Genomic DNA, 18,547 nt, shown 5'->3' with positions numbered 1-18,547 from the left:
TTGGGCCGGGATGCCGAGAGCATCGCGGGCAGCCGGGGCTGCCCCGAGCCGGCGGTGCAGAGCAGCGCTCGCCGGCCCGAGCCACCTGCCGTCCCTCCCCACGGCCCCAGCGCACTTTGGGCAGCCCCACCGCCCAGGGCTTCACCTGCCGCAGCCGCGCAGCCGTGCCCGGGGTGGGACAGCGCGGAACAGGCGCCTCCTGACGCCACGGGTGATGGCAGAGAATGAAGAAGGCACCTCCTGTACCTGTGCGGCGGGGCCGGGGCCTGCCAGGGGCCGGGGAGCGGCGGCGGCGCCGGCGGGGCGGCAGCGCGGAGCGGGGAGCGGGGAGGCCGGGCAGGCGGAGCGGAGCCAGCCCGGCCGAGCGCCTTTGTTCGCGGCACAAAGGGCACCGCGCTCACCTGGTGCGGGGCCGGCGGCCCCGGCGCTCCGGCGGCTCGGGCGGCGGCGGGGCGCGCTCGGCACAGGCGGGGAGAGCAGCGGAGCCCGGCGGAGCCTCCTCCTCCGCCGTGACTCACCGCGGCGGCCCGAGGGAGGTGCCTGGGCGGCTCCGGGGGAGGGACCCGGCGCGGCCCGGCGCCCAGGGCAGCGGCGGCGCCGCAGGCAGCACCCGAGAGCCGGCCGGGAGGAAGGGGCGGGGACGCGGGGCAGGGCCGGGAAGGGGCGGGCAGGGCCAGGAAGGGCCGCGGCCGCGGGGGCAGAGCCCGGCCGGGAGCCCGGGGCTGCAGCCCGGGCAGGAGCTCGCCGCGGGGGCAGAGCCACACGCACTCACCTCGGAAACATCTCCGCAGGGACGCGGAGCCCGGCGGCCCCTCCCGGGCCGGGGCAGCGCGGCTGCGGCGCTGGGGCCGCTGCTCAGTAACGCTGCGCTAAGAAACTTAAAGACACTGCAACATCCACTACAGCTTAAGCTAATTCAGCCAATACAGAAAATAACCTCCAACTAGAATAAATGGTCATTGGTCATTGAAGCACTCAGAAATAAAGTAATGCTTCACCTACATTGACTGAAGAAGAGTAAAACCCCAGTGAACACGGAGAGGAATTAATTAAAACTAAAAACCAAGGAAGACAGACGCCACCAAAGGCTCTTCACCCTGCTCCATCACTCATCTGCATTATGGTTTCCCATTAGGTTAACAGTAACCCTGCTTCCTTACAGGGTGCATTGGTGAGGCCAGCAAGGTAAGTACAAAATTCCTGGAGATAAAAATGCTTTGTGTACCAATTGTTATTTAGTAAAATGCATCTGTTTTTCACTCGGCATTTAACTTAATTGCATAAAGATAGTCACAGTAATGAAATTGGTGGCACTTCCTGTAACAGCTTGATACTTAATTACATCAAAGCCCGATGCCACTGAAATCCAAACCCCGCTGCCAGCTAATGAAGGGCTTAACATGAAAGCCTCTGCAAAGAGCAAACCCAAGCCGCTGACAGGAACAGGAATGGTGCAAATGTGCTGGGATCTGAGATCACTGGCACATACCCACAGCACAGCAGGCAGTAATGATTATTAATTATTTAAGAAAAGAACATAAGAGCTCCAGCATAAGCTGAAAAAAATATGCAGAAGCATTGCTCTGGGATCCTCCAGTTGGATTACTGTTAATTAGCACAGTACATGAGTCTGAGGGAAAGATCTAAAAACATCTTATGCTGGTGGGAGCATATAATTAAGCCATCATTTGCATCCTTGCAATAGTATGAATTTCCTTACTGATAACATCACGGGCACAACACCATTTTATGACTAAGTACTGTCTAGCTCTCCTAATTCAGCTGGCTGACTGTACAGCAGTGCAATGCAATCTTACTGATCATCAGTTTAACATCCTGCATTTCTTTACAAAGGGTTTTAGCAGAGAGAGATACCACAAGGCTTCCTTTAGCCTAGGAGAATTTTAGATTTATTTTCTTAAAACTGAGCTCCTGCCCCACCTTAGTTTATTCCCTTCAAGCTTACCGAGATGTTTAGCTATCAAGCAAGGTGACATCTTGCCATCAGTCACTTCTATCATCATAAGACATGATGGATGCTCAAGAGGCCTCTCAACTATGCTAGTTCTGCAAGAGATAGAGCAAAATATTGTTCATGTCTCATGGGAATGCACAGAGCCTCCCAAAACAAACAGAACGTAGAACTGCACTCGATCAAATCCGCTACCTTCCACTCATCAAACCAATCCTCACACTGCTTGACCTAACCCTCAGCAAGGGAATGTTACAAGTTTAATTATCTAAAGGTTAAGTCTAACGTTTTTACAAGTATTGTATAAAAACTTGATATTATTTTACAGAAATCTAACAGATTAAATGGATTTTTCTTTTCAATAGCTTCTAATCTCTTGTTTAATGAGGCTGCTGTTTATTCTAGTAAGCCAAAACTTCATGAACCTTTTCCTCCGAATCCCTACTTGATTTAGAAAAATTCTCTCAATTTACCCTGTCCTTCCTGATCTCTAATTCTTTCTTAATCAGCTCTGAAATTCATTTAGGATTCCTTCACAGCACAGCTGCTTCCACCCTCCAACTCCCTCTGTACTTGTTGGCATCCCCCTCTCATTAAGGGCTTCCAGCAGCATCTGCGCACACAATCCCTGCTTTCATTATCCATTATTCTTACCACTCACAACAATAATGAAAACTCTTTCTCTCCAAGATGTGTGTGGTACCCAAAGAAGGACGTGTTTTTAGTTTGGAATCTCTTTTTCTTTTGTTAATCTTTTATGTCAGTCTGTAATTCAAATCCATCAAAATCATGCATCAATCCCATTTCAGCCACTAATGATACAGTCTGAACTGCCTGGCCATAGGGTGTCATTAACATGGAGCTCTCTATCAAAAAGAATTTGACTTTTACAGGAAAAGTAGCATGAGAATCTAAGGGATCTCTTAAGAAATCTTGTATTTTTTTCTTCAACACAAAGATAACTTGCTACTTTTCCATTCAAGATCAAAGAAGGGAAATAACACAAGGAGACAAAGATAGAAGAAAGAGAGACAGAATATTTGAAGCTTCATTTTTCTAACACCTTTTCCTTCAGATCAGTACAATCACTGAATTTGCTCTATAGAGAAAGAAGATTAAAAAAAGGAGGTTATACATGGCCAAAAAAGGACTCTGGGAACTTTGCTGATGTGTTTAAAGCTACTGTACTTCACAATTCTTATTTCAGAAATAAAATGATAAACAAAAAACAAAGCACTTTTAATCTTCAAAGCAATGTATGATCAATAACAACTTCACAGCACTCAATATTTAAGGATCATAATCTGTATTTTACTCCAGGAAAGAAAGATGTGTACAGAATGAGTGATCTGCCCGGGTCCATCACTGAACTGGGGATGGAACTCACGCATCACAAGCTTGTTTGTTAAACACAAACCCATCCTTTCATTTAGCAGTTGTTCTTTTGTTATCAGTTTTTATTTGAGGAAATCATTATTATAATAAATAATGGACTTTTTTTTCCAGCCCCTGCAGAAACATTTGAGATGGTGGTGGAGGTACATTCCAGGATTATTTAGCAAAATATTTAGCACAACACACCAATTAACTTACTATGCCTGAAAGCAATCTAACTATTTCAAGAGGTTACTTAACTACCTGTGAGGGTCAACACCAATAGCTTCCTGGTTAAATCACATTTATGGTCAGGGAATTCTGCAGGACACAGCCAGTCTCTGGGCAGAGCTCGGATTTCTGACCCTTCACAGCTTCTGGGAAGAGAAGTCTGACCTGACACACTGAACCTTGCAGGACTGGTCACTGATCTCAGTCTCATCTTTTTTTTGTCCATCTAAATCACCAGAGATCCTTCCAAGAGCAGAAGCAGCACAACATTGGAAAGATGTTCAGTCAAGGTTCAATTTAATTGGAATGTTACAACTGCCCGCAGTACAGAAATTTCCAAAAATCCTGAAATATTTACAAACCAATTAAAAAAAGTTTCTCCTGGAAACTTACACCTCCCAAATTACAAGGAAAAAGATTTCCATGTCATTGTACTGTAAACTTTTTGTGAGTGCTGAGATTTAATTTACATAATAATGCTGCAAGCAGGCTGGGGGTGTATGGGGAGAGTTCCTTAGCACCAGTAATGAGCAGAAAGGAAAAGAAGGCAGCTCCAGTCCCCACAGACTGTTTTGTTTCCCATAATTTCAGAGTCTAATAATGCCTTTTAATAAGCTGCTCTCAGCTATGAAGCTGCAATCAGCCTTTGTCAGAGAGCACAATGCTGTCCCAGACAGGAAAATAGTTCTGCTGGAATGGACAAAAGACCCCTCCTCAATAAAGGCCTTTTAAGAACAGGAAGAGAAAAGTTCTATCAGTGAGAAACAGATTATGCTGTCTACACTATGTATCCTTTCATTTCTTAAATACTAGATGTCAAAAGTATATCTGTTAAAGCAAAATACAGTCTAGAAACACATTTTCTAGTCTACTCCAGTCCTGGTTTACAATTAGACAAACATGCTAATTTGTAGGGTATTTATGCCCTGTAAGTGCACTCTAAATGACAACTGACCATGTTAATTTTCTGTTTGTAACCTATGCTACCCACTTGGTCTCTGAGCTAAAAATTCAACTACATGAGATTTCAAATCCTCCTATGCCAAGTTTATTCAGGATCCAGTGGAGGCATAGGTCCTTTTCTCTCCATAGCACCACCACTGAGACTGAGCAACACTTGCACTGATCACATAATGGGAGCTTTTCCCCCCTTTGTAAAACTTGTTTCTACTTGCAAGCTATTTCATGCCCCCTCTGAAACAACAGCAGCAACATGTAGTTACACACCAGAGCTGAAGGAAGAGCCACAGAAAGAGCATCTCATTGCTGTGTCCTATCAATTCCCTGTCCTTTCAATACACAAGGTTAAATAACTCCAGAAGCCTCCCCACAGGGCTGCCATTGTCCTCACCCAGGGCTGGCACACAAAGTGCCCATTCATGTGCATGGCAAACAAGCAGCCAAGGGCCAGTCATCAGCATCCAGGCTCATTTTGGGTCTTCTGCAAACAGTTTGTAGAAAGATGGCATTTCAATACACTACATCCAATTTCCAAAGCTTCAATGCTTTCCTAGCACAAACTACTTACTTAGGGAGTCCAGACAAAAATTAAGACAATGTGAAGAATCACCCAAAAAAAATCGTCAGGACCACTTCTTAAAAAGATCTGCTTGCTACAACCACATGCAAAAAGATTAAGTTTTAATAGTTAGAGAAATGCACATTCAGAAAAGTTCAAAACAGCTGACTCTTTCCAAAGACAGTCATACCATGCATTTGTTTGAGAGTTCCACTTAGTGTTCAGCCTCAGAGCTTGTATTACTTAAAGGGCACGGACACCAAGGTCCCAAAGTGCACTTAAGGCTGTTTACTTCGTATCTTCTGGTTAAGGACCCTTGGGGTTTTTTGTTTTGCTTTGTTTTTTCAACATATTGGAAATAGAAAAACCAAACACAGTATGACCAAAATCCAATGCTGCTGATAACTGGAGACACAAGCCTCACGAACCTCTTCATTGTTTTGCCTTTTCTACTTCAACACTTGCAAGAGCAAAGACTTTGTCTCCTGATCCTGAGGGGGAAAAAGCATTTTCAGTAAGTATTAGTGGAAATTGTGAATTACCTTATTCAATTTAAATTTAAATCAAGCAAAACATTTGAAATCCAAAGAAATCAAACCTACAGCATGAAAACTATAACACTTGAGCCAATTAAAAAAAAAGCAAACCACACAGGCTTGCCAGGTCTAGAGGAGCCATGTCCTGCTGGCCTGGCTGGGATGCAGCTCCCTTTCCCCCAGCTTCCCTGGAAGAGCTGTGATTTGTGTTTGTAGCTGGAATGGTGTTGGTAACACCCCCACTCACACAGAACTACCAAAGTCCCCTCTTGAACAAGAGGGTTCTCACCTTGCTTACCCTTGCAGAGAGCAGAGCTGAAAGGCAGGGCACCCAGACAGTTTATTTGTACCCTGAGCTAGTCTGGCACGTTCCTGCCATTCATAGCTCTTTCATCCCAGTTTTAACTACTGCTACAATGAACTGTCATGCTTATTTAATGCCTTTTGGAACTGAACTCTTGATCTTGTCGACACAATCAGAGGTATGACAATCATGGCAGGAAGAGTACTTTAAAGCTGTATTTTGACAATGTGGCAATAATTGCCAAATTCTCTACATCAAGCAGAGGAAAAGGTTCTCCTGAAGAAAGTCTTTAATGCAAAAAAGATCTGTGTTTAATTCTAAGAGCAGCATCTCTGCTTGAGGCAGACTATTCAAACCTTCAACATGATGGGCACCCTTGGCATTTTGTGGATGTTTGGCACTGGATTTATTTGCTGTTACTTTTTCCTCATGATAGTGTATCAGAGTTGCATTGTTAATAAAACATATATTAACATTTAATGGCATGAATCTCTTGTTCATATTTCCTCTTTCATAGGGGAACCAGATATACTTCTATGAATCAGTGTTCAATGGAAAGGCAAAGGAATCAGAAGTTATGAGAATAAAAACTTACCAAGGTCAGTGGAGACTCTCTCAAACTGGCTCAGGGCTGTACCAGCATTTGTTGACAAGAACATCTCATCATCACCAGTGAGCTAAATCAAAAAATGCCACAACTGTGAAGCTGATACCTTAACTGTGCACATTCCCACCATCTACTTGTGCATCTACATGAGCTAGAACAGGTTTGTCCATTTGCAGCTTTTAAGTGGCAGTGTTCTGTACCATACTGAAACCTAAGACAAAAGCACAAGGTACTTCCCCTAGCACTGAATTTCCCCTCACTGGCTCCTGTCAGCCCAGGCAGGACAGCATGTGCAGTGTCAGACATTCCTGCACATGCAAGTTTCAAGTTGATTCCCAGTGATCATTTTTTATTAAAAGGTCACACTGTACCTGTGTACCTGAACTATGCCAAGGTGTCAGTAACTTTTTTTGTCACATGGTCAGTAATGAACTAAGATTGAAGCTTCGTATCACCCACTGAGAAAAGCAAAAAAAAACCAGTCACTGCCAGCTTTGACCACGTTAAGAGCCAATGACCTAGAAATGCTTCTCTTCCTTTAAAGTGACATTTCCCCATGTATATTTTACTTTTATGTATGTGCTCTGATGCCTTGTGACAGATGCCCATAAAATATTTACAATAATGAAGCAGTAACCTACATTTGGAAGGTTCAGACACTCTAAGTTAAAAGTCACTCATTTAATTAGCCTCAGATACACATCTTTATTACAGCAAAGCATGTGTGTTAAATTCTTCACAGTGTTTGCGTCAGTTTATTTATTAGAAATATAAAAATCAGGTACAGACATTCAGGATGATGCTGGAATGAAGGAAAACATATTACTTACCTGCCTTTGCTGGCTTTGTAAGGAAGCATACAGCTACTCAACATTTTGCTATGGTGTGCAGACAAATGTGCAATATTTGCTGTCATTGCTCACATCCAGAACAGATGTGAGACTACTGTCCTAGCAAGGCCTCTGTGCAGCAGGCTACTGATCATTTCAAAAGATTAAGAGGATAGGTCAGAGTGTGGTGAAGTGGCTTGATGTTGTGGTCCAAGGAACTCATTCCAAGAGGATTAGATAGCTCCATGCATTCAGTTCACAATCTTAACTAGCCTTTACACATTTGCAAAACATTTATTTCCCTCTGACAGTCAAGCAATAAAATATTGTGAGGGAAAGCCTTTGCTTTGGAAACTACTTGGATTGCAGCTCCTTTAAGTGCTGCACTTGATCTTTTCCATTCCATTCCTTCATTTCCTAAAAAAGTTTAAGTACAGAGATACACAGCAACCCATTTTCCTCATACACCATCCACAAAGAGAAGTAATTTCCTCCCTCTGGTGGCAAACCCAGGGCTTTTTATGCCACTGACGGATCACTGGGGCAACAATGAATTTATCACCCATCTCTCCAATTTCTTCCTCTCATACCCAGGGGTAGGCATAATCAGCACTATAAAAGTGAAGCTGGATACGTGTGAGAGGTCTTGAGTAGTCCCTGATGAATTGGTGGTAGTTGGCCAGTGAAAGACTTGTGGCTTTTATAAATACAATCACCTTGTACCAGCTTGTCCTGGTTTAGGGCGTGTGATTCATGCATACAGCCCACATAAGGAAGTATTTAAAAGGAGAAACAGCCTTACAGAAAGGTACCAAACTATTTGATACACATTCAGCTTCAGAAAGTTTGGCATTCAAATGGAAGAACATTTATGTTATATAATAGCAAGTTGCATTTTATTGTATGCTTATAAAATTGTAATTCCTTATTTTAATTATTTCTTATTCCTCCTAAATAGGTGGAAAACTCTATTCACCTGACTATCATAACAACCCCTTACCTTCTCACCAAGCTTTCTGAGGGCAGTCAGGATTTCCAGTTTCTGTTGGGTGTACAGGTCTCGTGGCAACTTCCCAACCATAAAGTCTCTGTCCATCTGCACACCAGGGGGAAAAAAAGTCAAAATATATAAGCTTCCCATTATTTCACCCAAAGGAACAGCATGAGAAATGCAACAGCCTAAAAATATCCTTTTATCCTTTAACCTTCTAAGGATAAAGGATCCTTAACCTTATCCTAACCTTAACTTACTTGATTTCTCCAAACTTGGATCTCTTTTTATCAAAGAATAATAATAATTTAAAATTATGTAGTCACACATCACTGGTACATGGAGGAATCACATTTGATTTCACTTTATCCAGATCTTCATTTCAGATCTCTGAAACATTGAGTGCACTCTCCAGCCCTCAGTTACAATCACAGACTTCCTATTTGTAGTTTCCTCAGTTCACTCTGTTAGTCACATTTTTGCTTTGAAGCAGGAAGATAGAAGATAAATCAAGAAATACTCATGGTTGTCCCCATTACCTCAATAAACACTTAAAACTGAACAAATTCTGAAAGAGAACTTCTCCATCTCTTTTGGACTTTATGACCAAGTTTTCCAGCACTTTTCTTGCAATCATTACATACTTGAATCAATCTGCCTCAAATAAACAGCTTTTGCAGTAAAACAGAAGCCTTCACCTCTGCCAGCCTTGTCCTCAATTGTCTTGGCTGCTTCTTTGCAAACATTCTAATCACTTCTGGAGTTTTAAATGCTTGGCTGATGGCTGCTTGTATTGCCTGTAAGGAGAAGAGCAAGAATGACCATGACTAACAGGAATCACAAACAGCAGGATGAGATTAATGAGGGCTGGAGAGCATCATTAGTATCCTCTGCATCATTTGATACACAGAGCTCATATTTTTTTTTCATAACCGTGGATGTGAAATTAAAAAAAAAAAAAAAAAAGACCTTTATGGAGGGCTTAAAGAATCCTCTAATTAATGTAACTAGACTGAGAAAGAGCTGTGAAACTTTTCATTACTGTCCAGGTCTTAATTTCCTACAGTGTTAAGGCTGTAATTCATCAATGGGTTTTTTTCCCTTTTAAAATGAAGACACCTATCCAAGTTTTTTACATATATTAGTGCATGAAATTATAAAAACCAGTCAGATCTAGATTTCACATAAAAATTATAGTGAATCACTTGTATCTATTTGCTGTTTCATCAACTCCAGGCAGAACATGAACTTCTTTAGCAACACATCATCCTTACCAGTTGCATGCCACTGAGCTCATCCACCAAAGTCATATCTCCAGACATAATCTTCTTCAGGGAGTCATTGAACTCACTCAGCTGCTCTAGAGTTTCTTTTTTGGTCTCTTCATACTCATCTGCATCCAGCTCCTCTCTAGGGAGGACCCAAGTAGACACATTAATTCACAGGATTTCACCTGAGACATCCCATGGAGCAAAGGGCATTGGGCCATATCACAGAGCTTGGTTAGCACTGAGGAGCTCCCATCTCTGCAGACTGCTCTGCTCTGCCCTCTCAGCTCCTATCCAGCTCAGGCATTGCTTGGGTTTGCACCCCTTCCAGCCACCTGTGTGGTTGTACAGTCACTGATAATAAAAAAGCCCTAATAATAAACAAGATACCCCACATCTGGAGCAGAATTTAGAAGTATTTTTGGATCTCCACAAAAAGATGCAGTGAGACTGTCTTGCCCGAAGCTCCAGTGAATGAGATTATCTGAGAAGATATCCCATCTCCTCACCCAAAGCCATCCATTTAGGAATAACTGATCCTGCTGTCTAAACATTGCCCAGTTCCCAGAACAGCACCACCACCCCTCAGCAGTTCTAACTGTTCTTGAAAAAAGATAAAGACTGCTTGGACAAGCTAGAACTAGAGTCAGAGAAAGCATCTAAACACAGGGTGTTTACATGCAACTACTAAAACAGATAAAAGCCCACCTTCTTGATAATTCACTGTCTCAAATTGTAACAACCCACAGAAGACCAATACAAAATCATATGAAAAGTTAGACAAACTGAAAAGAAAGCAATTCAAAAACCCCCCAGGCACTCATAATTATAAGATAAACCAAAAGAGCCACAAAAGCTATTTATTCACTGCTATTAAAAAGCCCATAGAAAAACTGTGATTTTTGTGAACAGCTGTTAAAATTTTAAGTCACACTGAATATAACATTTCAAAGAAAATACGGAGTATTTATTTGCACTCTTCTCAGATATATAAAACAATAAAGGCTTTTAAAAGTAATTTTTACTACCTGGCACCAATATCTTAATTTAAAAACAGAAAGCAACAGCAACACAAACAAATAAGCCTCGCCCCTCCAAGACTTTTGAAAGGTACCACTTTCTTCTGGCAACCACTTAAGAAAAATACTACCATATAAGAGGAACTATTTTTCTTACCTGCATTCTTCCAGATCTTGAAGTTGCTGCATTAATCTGTCCAACTGCTCCTCCAAGTTTTGTTTTAGTTTACTCGTCTCTGTTGTTCCTCTTGAAGCCATTTTCTGTTTTCACATGAAATCGTTGTTTTTACATGACACTCCTAAGAGAAAGTACATTTTATTGTATGTATCAACAACTTAAAACGTATTTTAAATCCTCTAAATATTAAAATTATGCAATATCTTGCTGATGGAATGTTTAATCACAACACCCGGAGATCCTTGCAGTGTAAATACAGAAATGCCAAGCTGGGTGTACAGAATTATCTTCATAGCAAGAGGCGGTTCACCAGGGAACTCCAACAGCCACAGCACGTAAAATCAAACGAGTGTCAAATCAAGTAGCAATTACTGAAATAGAGGCCCCGCTATATGAAACAATAGATTCGACTCTTCAACGGCCCCTTGGGACGCCGTTCAGGAGCCAGCCCGGGTGCAGGTGTGTGAGGCAGCAGCAGCGGCTACAGAGAACCAGCGCACTCCAGAGGAGCCCCGCGCTCCCCGGGATCGTCCCGGGCCGCTCACAGCTCCGGCAGCCAGCGGGCCGTGCCGGCCTCACAGCGCCCGGAGGGGCCGCTCACAGCTCCGGCAGCCAGCGGGCCATGCCGGCCTCACAGCGCCCGGAGGGGCCGCTCACAGCTCCGGCAGCCAGCAGGCCATGCCGGCCTCACAGCGCCCGGAGGGGCCGCTCACAGCTCCGGCAGCCAGCGGGCCGTGCCGGCCTCACAGCGCCCTGAGGGGCCGCTCACAGCTCCGGCAGCCAGCGGGCCGTGCCGGCCTCACAGCGCCTTGAGGGGCCGCGCCACCGCCGGCGGGCGGCAAGGGAACGCGGGCCTCCCTCCGGACAGGGCGAGCGCGGAGCACCAAGCGGCCTGCGGGGCGGAGAAGGCGGAACTCAGGCGCTACTCGGGGCCCTCCTGCCCGTCCCCAGGCTAAGCTCCGGCCCCGCTCTTCCCTTCCACCCACCCGGCCCCAGACCCCTCACCCCTCAGCCGGGCAGGCCGCGTCAGGGCGGGCCCATCCCGCTCCTCCGGTGCCGCTTCCGCCGCGCCCGGGCCAATGAGCGCGAGCGGCCCCGCGGGCCAGGCCGAGCGGGGATAGAGCGGGCACAGCGCCGGGGGTGAGCGGGGATAGAGCGGGCACAGCGCCGGGGGTGAGCGGGGATAGAGCGGGCACAGCGCCGGGGGTGAGCGGGGATAGAGTGGGCACAGCGCCGGGGGTGAGCGGGGATAGAGCGGGCACAGCGCCGGGGGTGAGCCGGGCCCAGCGCCGGGGGTGAGCCGGGCCGGGGATCGGGCACAGCGCCGGGGGTGAGCCGGGCACAGCGCCGGGGGTGAGCCGGGCCGGGGAGCGGGCACAGCGCCGGGGGTGAGCCGGGCACAGCGCCGGGGGTGAGCCGAGCCCACCGCGGACGGGCGGCGGCGGGAGTGCTCGCCGGGCGGGGACCGGAGCCCCGGGAAGGCCCCCGGGGGTGGAGAGCTGCGGGAGGGTGTTACTGAAGCGTCCAGTGACGCCCATGTCGTACTGGTATTCTGTGTATATACCGATATATAAACATTTGACAGATATTTGCCTCTGAAACATAAATGAGATTGAGCAAAGCATCCTTACCTGCTTGTCCCCGGAAGGTGACTGGCAGGTTGGGCTCCAGAGCCATCCCAAGATCTGTTGTAGGCATATTTTGATGTATTTTAGTGCAAGGTGAGTTTCTGAGGCAATGATTGCCTGCTTCTGTAAAGTGTAAAATTAGCAGCATGGAAGGGGACATTTGAATAACTCCCGAAAAGGTACTCTATATTTACATCTTAAAATTTTCTACTTTTTTTGCACTTTTTTTTTAAAGCAAAAAATCAACCTTTTCCAGTTTTGCATCATGAGTCACTCCGTTGAAAGTCGGATTTGTGCATTACAAAGGCAGTCTAATTCCTCGCCTCCCTGTTCCCATAGTAACTCTCCTGGCCGTGCTAGGAGAAGTGAAGGCTGCATTTCAAGTACCACCAGCCCTTCCACTGCTGAGCTACTCTGCAATAATGAAGAATATTTTAAGTTTGTGAAACTATTGAAAGCACAGAAAAGTGCTAGCACTTACAAAATACGAAGCGTTGCAAGAGTTCCTTTTATCTGCAGGCTGTTTGATGTTAGGACAGTCACTGTTACAGGGTTTGGATGTGGTGGTGTCTCAGCGCTGTGGCTGCTGTGAACATCACTCGGCTTCTCTGTAAGGGAGACACAATGTGAGGGTGACCTTGTGGGATTTTTCTAGGTGGTGATGTTGCTGTAGAAACAATATGATTTGTAGAAACATAGGGGATTTTTAGTAGCAGAGACAATTCTGTGCTCCTCAGGATGTCCCAGACATCTCACAAACAGCAACAGCCCACTGCAGTTCTCTGTTAGGCCAGATGTGGGAAAACATTTTGGCAAGCCAGAATATTCCCAGGAAAGAATACAGAAGCAAAAATGTGTGTGAGGTATGAGGAGAAATTAAATGATAAATAGTGAAATTTCTTATTCTCAGCAATTCTTAAGCAGCTTTCTGAAACTGAAGCTCAGTTGGAACAGAGCTATGGTACTTTAGAAAGGGGAAAACCCCCAGTACTTAATTCCAGCTTTTACTAAACTTCCGTAATTTACAAGTCTTTTCTCACCTTTTCCACTGGTACACCTAACACTTGCTGCAACATAAAGCAGACTGGCTTTTCTCATCTTTAGTCCATAGCACTCTCTTCCCACAGATGATGCTGATTTATATAAATTATCCCCTCTACATTTTATATTTCAGGAAATGTGAAGAAATCCCAAATGAAGAAATATTGATGCTGTTCTCCTCCAGAATATAATACAATATAATATGTGACACAAGCTTGGTTTTATAGATCATGCTGGAAAGGCTCACTGCAGTTTAGAGTGGCGAGACTAGGAATGGTCACAGGATGTTCTATTTCTCCCTATAAGCACTAGAAGGAAGTTACTTAGCAAGGAAGTTCTCTGCCCATGTCTCTTGGCAGTTGATTAGCACTGGCATCTTAGAAAAGGTGAAAAGTTCTAATAAAGTTTGTCCTGCAATCAGGACAGATAATGAATCCACATGAAGTTTAAAAGCACAAGCTCCTTTTCTTCGGGGTGGGCAGTACGCTGTCCTCTGGGCAAACAGCCTCTTTGCACTGATTTCATATTTTAATCACTTGGAAACTGGGCAAAGAAGAGTTTTGTCAACAGTCACAGGCCAGGTTGATGGAAATAAAGTACAGCATTCAATTTGATCTTGAAATTTTATCTCTTGCTTGTTGGCAGCACAAGTAACAATCACTACTCTTTCTTATCCAGTTTCTTGTAGTGGCTGGCAGCAGCATTCTCCACTGGGCACTGTGCCTGTGAGGAATGGCCATGGAAGATCCTGACAGGAAGACTGAAGTGGTACTGCTGGCCTGTGGGTCCTTCAACCCCATCACTAACATGCACCTGAGGCTGTTTGAGCTGGCTAAAGACTACTTCCATGAAACAGGTAGGATGGTCATTTATATCACTCGGAATAGCTTTGATAACCAGACATTTAAACGCTAAGGTGAATATTTTGTGTCTATGAATTCTTGTTTGACAGATTATATATATATAGATTTTTGCAATTAGATATTGCTGATTAGATATCGAAGCTGATATGTGTTTATGTCTTATACAAAACCATGTAGGCCATTATGAGAGAACTCATATATGTGTTGCTTATTACTGATTTTAATGAGCTAAAGCACAGGATTTATAGTTTATAGAAATACATCTCTCTAATGTATCTTACTAACTCTTTCATTGTGCTGCCCTGACATTGCAGAAGTGTCCTGTGTTTTTCCACAGGGCTGGCTATCAGCTGCCATTGCACAGGATAATGGTTATGTCACAGGTTAAATACAATGCACAGGAAGTAACATCTGCTCAACCACTTCTCATGTTCTTCTTGTGTTATGTGGTTTTTTCCACAGGAAAATACAAAGTAATCAAAGGCATCATTTCACCAGTGGGTGATGCGTATAAGAAGAAAGGTCTGATCAGTGCAAATCACCGAGTGACAATGGCAAAACTGGCTACAGAAAACTCAGATTGGGTGGAAGTTGATGACTGGGAAAGCTGCCAGAATGAGTGGTTGGAAACACTGAAGGTTTTAAGGTACTCTTCAGCCAACCTCTAAAATATCTCATGAAGTGATAGAAGGATTAGGAGTGGTGTTACCTCTAACAAGTTGGGATAATTGCAGAGATAGGTTCTTTGATAGGCCATCCTATCCCAATTTTTTCCTGCATCTTTAAAATACCTAAAATACATCTATTTTGCAGGTATCATCATCAAAAGCTTTTATCTGCTGATGTCACTAATAGTCTGCAGGATGCTGTACCCATAACAAAGCTGGGACGGAAAAGAAAACAGGAACCAAATAGGCATGAGCCCATTAAAAAGAAAAATCAGAGTCCGGTTGTAAAAAGTTAAGTCTGTTTGCAAATTAAATGGTTAATGATCCTTATTATTTCAAGAGAATTGCACTGATAAGTAACTTTTGTGGTAGCTCTTGGTTCTGATGTCGCTCAGTAACTTTATTCCCTTAGATTCCACAGCATAAGGCATTAGATCCCTTTAATGAAGTGACTCCCATAACCTTTATTCAGAAAAACCCTCTGTTATGGCTACTAATTATAATTTATATACTCTGAAACATTTTTTAAAACTTCATTCCATTGTCTCATCTTAACCAAAGGTGCAGAGAGAGAGAGACAAGAAATTGAAGGTCCCTGTCAAGTTTGCTAAAATCTACCAAAACCCTATTTCTCATGTAATTTTCTCTTTAAGGTGTCCCACAGGTTAAACTGCTTTGTGGAAGTGACATGCTGGAATCTTTTGGGATCCCCAATCTCTGGAAGTTGGAGGACATCACTGAAATTGTGGAAAAACACGGCCTTGTGTGTATCAGTAGGGCAGGAAACAATGCTCAGAAGTTCATCTATGAATCTGATATTTTGTGGAGACATAAGAATAACATTCACCTCGTGGAAGAATGGATTACAAATGATATTTCCTCCACCAAGATCCGGAGAGCCCTGCGGAGGGGCCAGAGCATTCGTTACCTGGTGCCGGACGTGGTTCGGGCGTACATCGAGAAGAACAGGCTGTACAGCCCGGAGAGCGAGGACAGGAATGCTGGGGTAGTCCTGGCTCCCTTACAGAAACATGCCAGTGAGCCCAGGAGCTCTCAGGCACTGAACAACTGACTGACTGACTGACTGCTGTGAAAAAGACTACATTTCAGTACAGGAAAGTGTGTTTCCTGGGGGTTGGCTGGGGGGTTTTCTGAGGTATATGGTGGCCTAATTCTGTACATCTGAGTTAGTAATGAGGTTTGGTGCACTCAGTGATTGGAGCTACACAACCTTCTTCAAGTCCAGTAATAAGATCTTCACAATTTAATGTTTTGTCCTGGTGCACTGAAGTGAGTATAAGAATTCACATTGGTACATGAAAATTGCAAATGTATAAGCGAAACAAATGCAAATGTTCTGATTAGTTTTAACTCAAACTGCTCTGGTACTTATAAAACAGTAACACAAGTATTTTTAATAATTTACAGTGTCTTAACAAAGTTATCTGGTTTCAAGATGTACCATTTACTCAGTAAATCTATGTAAATTTTTTTTTTAAATTGTCAACATGTGGTTCGCCTCAAAAAAAAAAAAATGTAGCTCTGTCCTGGAAGCGAAGAATTTCCTGGCTGAGGTGGTGCTGGGTATAGCACACTTTCAGCTGCTTACCTTTGAGATATGCAGCTGCTTGTTTGCTGTCATGCAGTTTGCTTCCAGAAATGTCTGGTACTTTCCTTTTCCGTTCATGTTTCCAGGGCTGTAATATTAAGCTCAGTATTGTTTCTGATGGAGGGACAAACCTACCTCAGGAACTGGTTTAAAGGCATTGATTTTATAGATAGAAATTAATAATAGTGTCATTGCACTGATTCTCATACACTTGTCCCTTTATTACAAAAAATATATTTATTTCAAATAATAAAGGATCTTTTACTTTTGCGCCATAAGTAGAATATAATTATATATAGCCAGAATTGTATTCTGTTACTAGAGAGAAAATGGTAGGATCAATTATGATCAATACTGATCATAAGTGAAATATTTTTCTTTGCTAGAAATCTGGTTTTGAATCTAACTGTATTGTCTATATAATGTGAACATAAACTAGAGAAGCAGTGTGACTGTTGTGGTGGTAGAATTCCACCTCCCTTTAGTTGCCATTGTCTCATTTTTGTTTGGAATAGGTGCCTTATTAAGAATGCCAAGGTTTGCAAGCCACTTTCCCATGGATCAACAGCTCTTTCATGGGATCTCCACAAGATCACAGTCACGTTTTTCAGATCAGCAAGCCCAGCTGAGTGTGAGACTCTCCAGGCAGGCGGCCAAGATGCTGCTGGGCAAGGCTAGAAGCAGGGACATGTTCCACAGTCATGACTGACTGCTGGCTGTGGACCCTTGGTTTTACTGGCGGGATCCAGGAACCTGCCTGTTACAGCACTGGCAGTAATTGCACACTGGCCATCTCCTGTTCCAGTCAGTTACAAACACCAGCACCACAATCAGTGCTGGGGCTGTTCAAGGATGTCAGACAGGGAAAACTTTCAGGAGTGGACTCTTGTCAGACCATGAAGAGAACACGGAGCCCTTTCACCACACGTGTCATTTAGACAAAGTATTTTATCAATGCTGCAGCAGCAGCAAGACCCACTTGATCTGCTTCTGTAATTAGGCTACATCCCTAAGAGAATGTGTTAAATACTCAGTGCTTCACAGCAACTAGGATGGGAATGAAAAAAAGTATTTCCACAAAAATAAAATGAGAAATTTGAAGGGAGAAAGAAATGAATCATCATAGGATGGCCAGAGAAATAGGGAGTTCTTAGCAGCTCTGTAGGCAATTCTGCAGCTGAGGCTTGAAGCAGTAACCCTGGTGCCCTTTAGAGGTCTTTGTATGAGGTTTAAGTACTGATTTACAGAAAGACCACACCCCAGACTATCTGCAAAATTTAAATTAAAGTGTTAAATCTGCACTTGGACACAGGACTTCCCAAGCACTGACTTCTCTTTGCTTGCCAGAGTCAGTAGTATTGCAGCAGTGCTTTACTAGCATAACCTCAGAACAGCAAATTGTGGGTGAAATGTTACTATTTGAGTGGAGAGGAAACAGTCCTTTTCACTTCTCAGTGCCATTCCTGGTTACAATATCCAGCTGCAAACAGGAAAGAAGCTTTGACGTCCTGAGTTCCCACTTGCATGATTCTGTGAGTCATGGATCAAACTGCCAGCTCCAAAAATGGAGCTAAACTTTGGGGAAACTTCTCTGCAAAATATTATCCTTCTTATTCAGCCTAACACTAGTCAGTAAATAAATAAATGTAGTAGGTACAGGTATATTTCCTCACCTGTAAATCCTTTATTTCCTCACTTACAAATTCCCTAAGTCCTTTCTCTTCCAAGTCAAGCATCTTTTAATTCACTTTTCAAAACATATTGCTGGGTCATCAGGGATTTCAATCACTTCTTTGCTGAAGGTGAAGTCCAACACTGAAGCTTATCTGCTGCATCATGTGCTCCACTGCCTTTGTGTTCTGCCAGAACTACACACTGTGTAGCATCTAATAAAGCATCAGTGGGAACA

General features: G+C 43.8%; 2 protein-coding genes across 7 annotated transcripts in view; one reads left to right on the top strand and one right to left on the bottom strand.

Annotated features, from left to right (window-relative positions):
• Positions 1-11,969, bottom strand: part of LZIC (leucine zipper and CTNNBIP1 domain containing) — a 23,246-nt gene extending 11,277 nt beyond the window's left edge. The window contains exons 1-7 of one of the 4 annotated variants that reach the window (XM_058854832.1): positions 11,835-11,969; positions 10,809-10,950; positions 9,639-9,774; positions 9,063-9,161; positions 8,374-8,469; positions 6,532-6,613; positions 1,967-2,067 (exon numbers count right to left, since the gene is read on the bottom strand). In XM_058854832.1, the coding sequence (XP_058710815.1) occupies positions 2,057-2,067; positions 6,532-6,613; positions 8,374-8,469; positions 9,063-9,161; positions 9,639-9,774; positions 10,809-10,909 (525 nt within the window). In that variant the 5' untranslated portion in view covers positions 10,910-10,950; positions 11,835-11,969 and the 3' untranslated portion in view covers positions 1,967-2,056. Of the gene's footprint in view, positions 1-1,966; positions 2,068-3,259; positions 5,588-6,531; positions 6,614-8,373; positions 8,470-9,062; positions 9,162-9,638; positions 9,775-10,808; positions 10,951-11,061; positions 11,174-11,834 lie in introns of those variants that run through there. The other 3 variants (XM_058854831.1, XM_058854829.1, XM_058854830.1) reach the window with 3 other exon arrangements.
• Positions 11,838-18,547, top strand: NMNAT1 (nicotinamide nucleotide adenylyltransferase 1). Of its 3 annotated transcripts, none has more exons than XM_058854826.1 (5): positions 11,838-11,969; positions 14,177-14,354; positions 14,824-15,007; positions 15,175-15,320; positions 15,683-18,547. In XM_058854826.1, the coding sequence occupies exons 2-5, from the start codon at positions 14,231-14,233 to the stop codon at positions 16,099-16,101; spliced, it is 873 nt and encodes a 290-aa protein (XP_058710809.1). In that variant the 5' UTR covers positions 11,838-11,969; positions 14,177-14,230; the 3' UTR covers positions 16,102-18,547. The 3 variants fall into 3 exon arrangements, with proteins under 3 accessions (XP_058710809.1, XP_058710810.1, XP_058710811.1); XM_058854827.1 differs by lacking the exon at positions 11,838-11,969 and adding an exon at positions 12,045-12,101; XM_058854828.1 differs by lacking the exon at positions 11,838-11,969 and adding an exon at positions 12,222-12,240.

This window comes from Poecile atricapillus, chromosome 22, assembly GCF_030490865.1.
Source record: "Poecile atricapillus isolate bPoeAtr1 chromosome 22, bPoeAtr1.hap1, whole genome shotgun sequence".
Classification (NCBI taxonomy): Eukaryota; Metazoa; Chordata; class Aves; order Passeriformes; family Paridae; genus Poecile; species Poecile atricapillus.
Note: the sequence above shows the minus strand (reverse complement) of the source record. Positions and strands in the feature narration are given on the sequence as shown.